Genomic DNA, 10,935 nt, shown 5'->3' with positions numbered 1-10,935 from the left:
TGGTATGTTGGCCCATTCCTCCATGCAGATCTTCTCTAGAGCAGTGATGTTTTGGGGCTGTCGGCGGGCAACACAGACTTTCAACTCCCTCCAAAGGTTTTCTATGGGGTTGAGAGCTGGAGACTGGCTAGGCCACTCCAGGACCTTGAAATGTTTCTTACAAAGCCACTCCTTTGTTGCCCTGGCAGTGTGCTTGGGATCATTGTCATGCTGAAAGACCCAGCCACATTTCATCTTCAATGCCCTTGCTGATCTCACAATACATGGCCCCATTCATTCTTTCATGTACACGGACCAGTCGTCCTAGTCCCTTTGCAGAGAAACAGCCCCAAAGCATGATGTTGCCACCCCCATGCTTCACACTTGGTATGGTGTTCTTTGAATGCAACTCAGCATTCACTCTCCTCCAAACACAACGAGTAGCAAACTTCAGACGCGCCCGGATATGTACTGGCATAAGCAGGGGAGTGGGAGAACTTGCACAATTGGTGACAGACTAAATACTTTTTTTCCCCACTGTATATGAAGATACTTTTCCAAACATGGTTCTTTAGGATGATGCATAAGGATAGTGGACCGTAAGGAGGGGCCTTGAGGGCTAGTTTGAGAAGCACTGCTTTAGAGAACAATTTTTGTAAATGAGATTTTGAGTTTGAAGAACTTTTGAAGGTCATGAAGAGTTGAAGGTCATAAAGAACCCTTGCATTTATACAGAACCTTTACATTGGCTTAGTTTGTAGGACTGGCTTCAAATGTAGGATAGAGCACAAAATGTGGACCACCTGTGGTGGGGGGCGGCTTAAGGACCAGTTACAAAACCACCGCTTAAGAGAACCATTTGAATGAACATGTATGTATGAAGACCCAAAGGTTTAAAGAACCTCCACATAATAAAAAAGCACCCTTACATTTGTACAGAACCTTTATATTATGCTAGGGTTCCTTAAAGCCTTTCAAATGTTCTTCTTTTTCAAACATGGTTCTTTAGTGCATATGGATCAGTTAGAGAACTGCTGCTTTATGGTTTATGATGAACCACATTCTTACCCTTCAAGCCGTACAAACAGGCAGCTATTAAATGGCCGTGAGCTGATATTTACATTCTTGTGTTAGAAGAGCATTTTTTGTATCAGCGAGCACTGTCCTATTGACTGAGCAAGAGAGCAAGACGGGCCTATCTTTACCATAAATCTCAGGAGCTTTTGGCACTTGTCTGCGCTGCTCATGTTATCACATTTAAGATGTATTATTTGTTGTCTTTTGCCCCTGATGCTGGAATAGAGTGCTGCCAGTAACAGAATTAACAAACATGGGGTTTGTTGTGGTAAAGGGTTCAAATTCCAGATTCAGTTATCATTCACCTTCATCACTTTTTATTTGGAAACTACTACTACTGCTGTCACTACTACTGCTACTACTACTGCTACTACTACTACTGCTACTGCTACTGCTACTACTACTACTACTACTACTACTATTACTGCTACTACTGCCGCTACTACTATTGCTACTTCTGCTAGTACTACTACTCCTGCTATTAGTGCTACTACTGCTGCTACTACTACTACTACTACTACTGCTACTACTGCTACTACTGCTGCTGCTACTATTACTATTTCTACTACTATTACTATTGCTACTACTACTACTACTGCCTAATGCTAGGTGTGGGCTAGATAGGTATAAAGCCCCCAACATTGAGCTATGGAGCAGTGGAACTGTAAATTCTCTTCTCTTAAATGTTGATGCTCCATCTAGTACTTCTGCGATGAGTTGAGAAGTTGGGGGTGAGGTGGGATAAGTAACAATGAATAAGCAGGTGTCCCAATACATTTGTCCAAATGGTGTATATACTGCGATTAATACAGTCAGTGATTTAGTGCTTTAGTGACTGTAGCTTTGCTGTAGGTTGCTGTAGTTTGCTGTTGGTTGATTTATCTATAAGTCCAGCGCTGTCCAGTGTAGCCTGTTGAAGGTACTGCGGAAAAAATGCTACAGGCCACTGTGGTGATGGTCCGCACTAGTCTCTCCTTACGGCTGCGGTGTTTATACAGGTTCTCATGGTAAAAGCCAATCAAAATCACCCTGATAGTATTTATTAATGATAAGCTCTCTGCAGATCTTTGGGTGCCGAAGTGGAAATGCATCATCAACGAAGAATGATGAAAAGAGTGATGTGGTCATATGTGTCTCTGGACGTCCTCGAGATGCATTCTTCCCCCGTACTTTGTGCTGGCCACTTATGATCAGATTATGATCAGATCACCCAGGACGCATGTTAATGCCAGGTGCCCTGTGAGAGGAGTCTGAAGGGAGGGCTTCAGGAAGAGTTTGAAGGCTGTCAAGGGGACTGCTGAAGCACTTGTCAGTCTGCTGGACTGCATCCATGCTAGAAGAATGAGTGTTTCAGGACCTGCCTGGGGGGAAAGGGTGATGTGTGGGATGGGTATGTAGCTGCTCTGTTGATTGTTTACAACTCTTTATGTGTGTTCGTGTGTGTGTGTGTGTGTGTGTGTGTTTTCTTTGCACAGCTTGCTGCCTTGGCCTGCGGTTTCGTCATGCGGCTTTATGCCGGAATTGAGGATAAGGGCTTTCTCAGACAGCTGCATTCAGTGGGAGTGGTGGCCCAGTTCGAGAGTCTGCTCAGCACCTACAGTGAGCATGCAATTACACACTTCACACACACACACACACACAAGCCACACGTCACACACTGTTGCTGTTATTGTCCTGACCTCTGTGACTGTAGCGTACGACCGATTCCCTGTTCTTTTTGTTTGTTTTTGTTTGAAAGGGGCTCTAGAATGGGAAATTGTACATTGATCAGCCATAACATTAATACCACCAACCTAATTGAATTGAATTATGCCACCACAACAGATCTGACCTGAAGATGTCCTGTGGTATGTGGCTCCAAGGCGTTAGCAGCAGATCCTTTATGTTCTGTAAGTTGTGAGGTAGGAACTCCATGAATCGCATCAGTAAGCCTCCGGTGGTCAGGATGTCGGTTCACTGGTTGCTGTGTCTTATGTGAGAGTCAGTACAAGGCAGGCAAATACTTTTAGATTATATTAAAAATACAAGGAAAATGAGGTAAACTGCAAACACAGATGACTTTATCTAGAACAAGACAATCCACAAAGGGAAAACTGCACTAGCAACCCAAACCCGAAACAGACCAATATCACAATACAACAAGAAACAAGGTAAACAAAAAAGAAGCACCCCAGCCAACATGCTCATGTGGGGCTGACATGAGTGGAACGTGGGCCAGGTGAGTTCCAGGTGGGCATGGGCTCTTGAGTGGGCTCCATCAGCTAGGCGCTGATGTCTGATGAGGCAGCTAGTCCCAACTAGGCGATGTATGCAGTGTACAACCCAGATGCAGCCCATGTTTAACTCCTCTTGCTCCCACCACTGACCCTGATGGACATCCATATGTGGAGCTCGAGGACAAAACGTTCTGGTTCCTAGTTGGGCTACTACATTCAGGAGGCCCTACATAGACTGTTATGGAAATGTTAGCTGAGACCAGTCTTTACACTGGTGTTGGAGCTCATAAAAGAGTTCTGTAAGTCTTATAAGCATCCGAAGTGTGATACTGAAGCCTGAGGGCTTAATATGACCAATACTCACTTATTATTTCACTATAATACAGTGTCTACTGTATTAAAAAATACTTGTGAGATCTTTAAAAAACCTAACAAAGCCTAATAAACTTGATTCACTCCGATTATTACATTTACATTTAAGGCATTTAGCAGATGCTCTTATCCAGAGCGACTTACAAAGCAAAGTGCTTTGCTATTTACCAAAGAAAAACCTCTTCTAGTTTGAATAGGCTAAAAAATGTTGACACTAATAAACACAGTAAGGAGACCACTCTGCTATTCGCCCAAGTACTCTCGGAAGAGGAGGGTCTTCAGTCTGGGTTTAAATACAGCGAGCATCACTCTGCTGTTCAGACACCCAGGGGAAATTCGTTCCACCACTTCGGTGCAGGACAGAAAAAAGCCTGGACGCTTGTGTTCTGTGGATGTTGAGGGATGTTGGGTCAGGCCGAGCCGTACTTGAAGCTGGAAGGGCTTTTGGTGCGGATCTGCTTTTGATTATTTCCATCAAGTACGGAGGGGCTGGTCCGTTCTTGGCTTTGTAGACCAGCATCAGGGTTTTGAATCTGATGCGGGCAGTAGCTACAGGAAGCCAGTGAAGAGAACGCAACAGTGGAGTGACATGGCTGAATGATAGATGATAAATGCTAGATGTACCAACAAAGCTGTTTCTGAATTTTACTGAACAAACCCAAACACCAGTCTGCTGACCAGGTGAGTATAGGTACTGTGTCAAAGTTGATCATATTAGGCTCTTAGGCTTCAGTATCACACTTCTGATGGTTATGAGACTTACAGAAGTCTTGTAGGTGCTCCAACACCAGTATAAAGACTGGTCTCAGCTAACATGTCCAAAACTACATCTATGTGGGGCCTTAATGGGTAGCCCAACTGGAAACCAGAATGTTTTGACCCTGGGTTCCATGTTGGCCCCAAATATGGATGTCTATTAGGATTAGTGATGGGACCAGGAGAAGTTAAACATGGGCTGCATCTGGGTTTGTACACTGTATGTAAGGCCTAGTCTGGCCTTGTATGCAATAAACTTCAGTGACTACGCTCTGATTAGGTATCATGAAGTCTGAACGCTCTGTCCAAGAAACCTGCCATGTAAACAAAGCCAGACTCCAGCACCGCTGCATGTATTAGTTATTCATTATCAAGGCAGGTCAAATGAGGACAGCAGTTTGACCTCTCTGTTCTAGAGGACAGAGCCAAGGACTGGAATGCTAAAATATCCTCCTCTTTGCAAATAGCAAACACGATGAGACTAGTTTTTACAAAGATCTGTACATTTTACCTTTGTCATTCAGTCTGTTTAGTCATTTATGGGTTTTCATAAACTAAACTCTGCTTCTCACATGAAGTGTGACAACTTTTAATTCTGGTATGTAACCTATTAGTCACCCTGTTATAAAAATGTAATGACGTACACTAAAGCTTAGAGTGGATAAAAATGTCTCCCATAGCTTCCCAGTTAAAATACAGAGGAAGTACACTGTCTGCAGAATAACGGATATTCAGTGTTTCCTTTGTTTTCTTTGTAAACGAAAACAGCCAGCAGCTTAAAAAGATGGCAGCCAAGTTAAAGGTACTTTATATAGCTCTTTAAACAATGGACACTGTCACAATACAGAGACATGTGTCCTCGCTCCAAGTGAGGAAGGAACCCATTCTGTGACACCGGGAGGCAAAACTAATTACACAAAAGCATGAAGTGAAACACAGCAATGTAAAATATTTCAGATGTCCAGATTTAACCTCTGAAGATTTGAGATTGTCAGAAGTGTTATCGGGGCGGGGGGGGGGGGGGGGGGGGTCTAACCAGGTATTAGATCTGGGATTGCCATGTTAATATGAATATGTAATGGTTTAAGTAGAGTCTAGGAAGGGATCTGTGCAGACAGGCCTAACTCCAGCAGGCCTCGCATTAACAGACTGTCTAAAAACCCTAAGCACCCTTCTGTCCCTCCTTGTCAAACCTGAGAGCAAACATGAGAACAACATCTCAGTTTACCAGAAATCTTTATGTCGGTGAGCCTCCAGATCTGCCCCTTATCTAACAGGCACATTAACTTCAGTTTAGGCTTAATTTCACTGTCACAAACTCTCAATTAGCAGATATCTGGCACTCTGCACTGAAGTTTCACACCTTGTTGTCCTCAGGCCTGTTCTAGACAGTAACTCTAGAACTGTAGACAAGGAATTATTTGCATAGGCATGTACTTCAGCCTGGTTGCTGTCCCTGCCAGTCATTTTTTTATGCAAAATAAGCCATAATTTGTGTGAATTAAAGAGTCACTTCACTACTTTCAAGGTAGAAAAACAAGGTGAATCTCTGTCTCTGTATGAATAAGATATGAAACTGTTTAGATGTGTTATGGCGGGTTAGGCAGGGTCAGACGATGCAGCAGCTAAAGGGCATAAACATGAATACAGTGACGGCTAGGCCGACCCAACCTGGAACTGCCGGAACGTGAGTAGTAGAGCAGGATCGAGAACCTCGTTGGAAGCTCGAACCTTCGGGTGGATTGCTAGCAAATGATGGAGTCGAGACGAAGCTGGCCTAAACACTACGTGGAAACAGATGGGAACCTCTCAGGCAACCTCGAGGTTCCACAACCATAAACCATATAATTCTCTGCGTCAAACTGAGCGTAGGCGCCACTTAAGTACCCCCAGCCTCAGGTGCAACACATTAACTAAGCAAGACGTAATAAACCTGAACCAAAACACGTGAACATGAACAAAACACTGAACCGAACATACATGAACACAAATGAACAAGAACCGAGTCCATGAATCAAAACCAGAATGGAAACACAAAACAAAAGTCCTTGTATGAGCCTGTGGGCAGCGGCTAGGAATCGCCCCGGGAGAGGGCGCGATACCGAGGGGCTGACAAAATGCATAAAAATCAGTGTTGCCTTTTAGCTTGTGATGGGATGTTTCACGTTCTGTCCAAGAGAGTAGAATGGACAACATTTACTGGTTATTCTTCACAAATAACGTAAAATTACACTATGTCTCAAGGCCTATGAGCTCATACTTAAAAAAACCTACTCTTACTCCTTAGTGTTGGGTATGTGTGTCTGTCTGTATATGTGTCTTTAGGAATTTTCATGTTAGTGTGTAAGGGTCTGTAAGCCTGTGTGTGTGTGTTATCCTGCAGTTCTAACTGCTCTCTCTGTGTATGTCAGGTGAGGAGATTGGCATGCTGGAGGATATGGAGGTGGGCATTTCTGACCTACAGAGAGTCACTTTCAGAATCACTGAAGCAGCGTCTGATGACCCCACTAATCTGCAGCCCATTGTCAGTGGGAGACGGTAAGACACACACGCTCACACACAGTCTCAGATAAAGGATGATACACTGTGTAAAATCTATATAACACCCTTGATGTGCTCCCATATTAACCGGTCTATTATTATTATTTTACCTTACTATATTGTGCAATCTAGACTCTTCCATGCAGCAAACACCTGTATTTTACCATGTAGCTGCATTGCCCTAATTAGCCTGAGACTAATTCACAAATAAAAAAATTTAATTGGGTATTATTTTCAAATCCAAGGACGGTTTACAATAGATCAATCAATCAAAAAAACACAAACACACACACATACACTTTCAAGTATGGCTTTAAGTCCTTACCCACCCAGCGACAGCTCGCTGAAAAGACATTGAAAAGACGTCGATATTTGGTTGAAAATTAAAAGCTGGAAAGGCATCTTTTTCAGATTTGAAAATACGTCTAGAAAAAGTCATCTATACAGTGGGGGAAAAATTATTTAGTCAGTCACCAATTGTGCAAGTTCTCCCACTTAAAAAGATTAGAGAGGCCAGTAATTGACATCATAGGAAGACCTCAACTATGAGAGACAAAATGAGAAAAAACATCTGAAAATCACATTGTCTGATTTTTAAAGAATTTATTTGCAAATAATGGTGGAAAATAAGTATTTTGTCACCTACAAACAAGCAAGATTTCTGGCTGTCACAGACCTGTAATTTCTTTAAGAGGTTTCTCTGTCCTCCACTCATTACCTGTATTAATGGCACCTGTTTGAACTCGTTAACAGTATAAAAGACACCTGTCCACAACCTAAAACATTCACACTCCAAACTACACTATGGTGAAGACCAAAGAGCTGTCGAAGGACACCAGAAACAAAATTGTAGTCCTGCACCAGGCTGGGAAGACTGAATCTGCAATAGGCAAGCAGCTTGGTGTGAAGAAATCTACTGTGGGAGCAATAATCAGAAAATGGGAGACCTACAAGACCACTGCTAATCTCTCTCGATCAGGGGCTCCACGCAAGATCTCAGCCCGTGGGGTCAAAATGATCACAAGAACAGTGAGCAAAAATCCCAGAACCACACAGGGGGACCTAGTGAATGACCTGCAGAAAGCTGGGACCAACGTTACAAGGGCTACCGTCAGTAACACACTACGCCGCCAGGGACTCAGATCTTGCAGTGCCAGACGTGTTCCCCTGCTTAAGCCAGTACATATCCGGGCGCGTCTGAAGTTTGCTAGAGAGCATTTGGATGTTCCGGTAGAGTATTGGGAGAATGTCTTATGGTCAGATGAAACCAAAGTAGAACTGCTTGGTACAAACACAACTCGTTATATTTGGAGGAGAGTGAATGCTGAGTTGCATCCAAAGAACACCATACCAACTGTGAAGCATGGGGGTGGCAACATCATGCTTTGGGACTGTTTCTCTGCAAAGGGACTAGGACGACTGGTCCGTGTACATGAAAGGATGAATGGGGCCATGTATTGTGAGATTTTGACAAACCTCCTTCCATCAGCAAGGGCATTGAAGATGAAACGTGGCGGTGTGTGCCAACCTTGTGAAGACATAACATAGATATAACATTATACAAGGATATATAACATATAACAAGTATTGAGATGAACTTTTGTCATTGACCAAATACTTATTTTCCTTCATTATTTGCAAATAAATTCTTTAAAAATCAGACAGTGTGATTTTCTGATTTTTTTTTCTCTCATTTTGTCTCTCATAGTTGAGGTCTACCGATGTCAATTACAGGCCTCTCTCATCTTTTTTAAGTGGGAGAACTTGCACAATTGGTGACTGACGAAATACTCCCCCCCCCCCCACTGTATATGCCTAAATTCAACATGCTGTATTGGGCGATGGCCAGTATATCATTATATGACATTTCTGAATAGCAGCAATTACTAGAAAGACTAGTCTGGGTTTGCACTAGCCGGTTTCATTCAGTTTTTTTCATGCCTATATCAGGGCTATATGTGGTACGAAAAAGACGTCCACTTTGGGCTAAAGTTAGACCAAAGTTAGACCAAATGTAGACGGACGAAACACCAGCCCAACATCTCTTTTTGAGATTTGGTGGTGCAGGGTGGGTAGCTGGGTAGAGAGGCCTAAGAGATGCAATGTAAAGTCACCTTAGGGAGGTGAAGGTAGAATGGCTAGAAATCCATTAGTGATTACATATATGCATCAGAGACCATCTGGAGTGTCTGACTGACCCAGGTCAAATGTGGTCAAGGGTTTGTGATCCGGGAAGATACAAATGAACTGTTTTTGGAAAATCCTGGTGCAAACCTAATACTGCACAGTGAGTTCATAAAAACTATAGTGATCCCAAGCACGGAAAAACACCCAAACAAGCCCAAACAATACATGAGTGGTTAAAAAAATAAAAGAGGAATGTTCTTCTTTGGTCATCCAGATCTAGATCTCAGTCAAATTGAGGATCTATTTGAAAGGCTTATTTGAACAAGCGTTATCCAGCAAAGCCTAAAGCAAGTCTGCCAGGAAGAACGGGTACAGCAAATCACTCCCAAACAGTGAGCACAGCTGGTAGACAATTACCCCAACAGACTTAAAGCTATTGGACATTTATGCAAGGAGCGGTTGTGATTATTTACAGTCTGATGACAGATAATTTATCTGTTTGAGCATATTTGATTACAGTGATCATACTAAATTGATTGGATCTGTAAATAATCTATAAAATGTTCCATAGATGCAAACGAATGGATCTCGATAGTCTAAAGTCAACTAAGCTGTCAGTCCAACAGTCTCAGCTAATAAATCGGTAGGATCTCTAAAGATTGCCAAAGTCCTCTCTGCAGAACTCTTTTATAGGGTCTGTTTACACATTGGGTTTCTGCATAGTATCTGGATCTACTTTGACCTGGTTCTGTTTACACTAAACTGCGCCCCCAGTGTGACTAGATGAGATCCGATTTTACTGTCCCGTGTAAACAACACACCAACACATACCTCATTTCCATTTTACTTCCTGTAAACTTCTCATCAGAACTGTCCTGCTCCCGGAGACTGTGAACAGTTTAGAGGAACTGCCGGTTCTACAACGCTGTGGATAATTCAGTGCAATCCAATCACAGTGCATAATTGGGGGTGTAAACTGTTAAAAAGCCCATAGTGAAATAATCCACATTAATTAAGTAGCTAATTGACCACAAGTATGACAAAAAAAGTAACCCCTTAATGCAGTAGGTCTTATTACACCCTAAGCTGTATTTGCCAGTAGATGGACTTCTGTACAAACTGGTGGGACTATTTATGCACTTTCAAATCAAAATCAAATCAAGTTTATTGTCACGTCACATTACACAGGTGTTAAGGTGAGGGACAAACTACAGTCCCTCACTTTGGTAAAAGTATTGACACAGTAACTTCTACTACACATATACACACATTATACATACTCTCTATTACAATATTTAAAGCTAAAGTTTAATATTTACATTTACATTTACATTTATGGCATTTAGCAGACGTCCTTATCCAGAGCGACTTACAGAGGTGGGACAGTGTAGTGTTAGGAGTCTTGCCCAAGGACTCTTATTGGTGTAGCTCAGCACAGTCACCCAGACTGGGAATCGAACCCCAGTCTCCCACATATAATAATATAATATATAAAGGTTTGATATAATCTGTAATGTTCACATAATTTACAAAAGGCACTGGATGGGTATGAATTCAGGTGTAGTGTGGGTGGGGAGGAGTCTTTGTGGGGGCAGTGTGACTGAGTAGTAAGTTCAGGGAGCAGAGTGTGTTTGTATGTGGTGGAAGTGTGATGATACAGATGAGATTGTGACTATGGACCGCAAGGCTCTTCTGCGCTATTGTCTGTTCAGAAGCCTGATGGCTTGAGGGTAGAAGCTGTCTTTGAACTGACTGGTTCTGGTCTTGATGTTTCTGTACCTCCTGCCGCTGGGCAGCTGTGAGAACAGGCAGTGGCTTGGGTGGGTGGAGTCCTTAATAATCCTTTTTGACTTCCTCAGACAGCGAC

The 10,935-nt window shown here is 42.7% G+C and overlaps 1 protein-coding gene across 6 annotated transcripts in view; it reads left to right on the top strand.

Moving 5' to 3' along the window:
- The window catches only part of inpp4b (inositol polyphosphate-4-phosphatase type II B), a 367,851-nt gene that overhangs the window by 331,181 nt on the left and 25,735 nt on the right, over positions 1-10,935 (top strand). For all 6 annotated transcript variants that reach the window (XM_072678528.1, XM_072678527.1, XM_072678526.1 and 3 more), the window contains 2 exons: positions 2,532-2,655; positions 6,812-6,938. In XM_072678528.1, the coding sequence (XP_072534629.1) occupies positions 2,532-2,655; positions 6,812-6,938 (251 nt within the window). The remainder of the gene's footprint in view (positions 1-2,531; positions 2,656-6,811; positions 6,939-10,935) is intronic.

Source organism: Salminus brasiliensis, chromosome 4 (assembly GCF_030463535.1).
Source record: "Salminus brasiliensis chromosome 4, fSalBra1.hap2, whole genome shotgun sequence".
NCBI lineage: Eukaryota > Metazoa > Chordata > Actinopteri > Characiformes > Bryconidae > Salminus > Salminus brasiliensis.
Note: the sequence above shows the minus strand (reverse complement) of the source record. Positions and strands in the feature narration are given on the sequence as shown.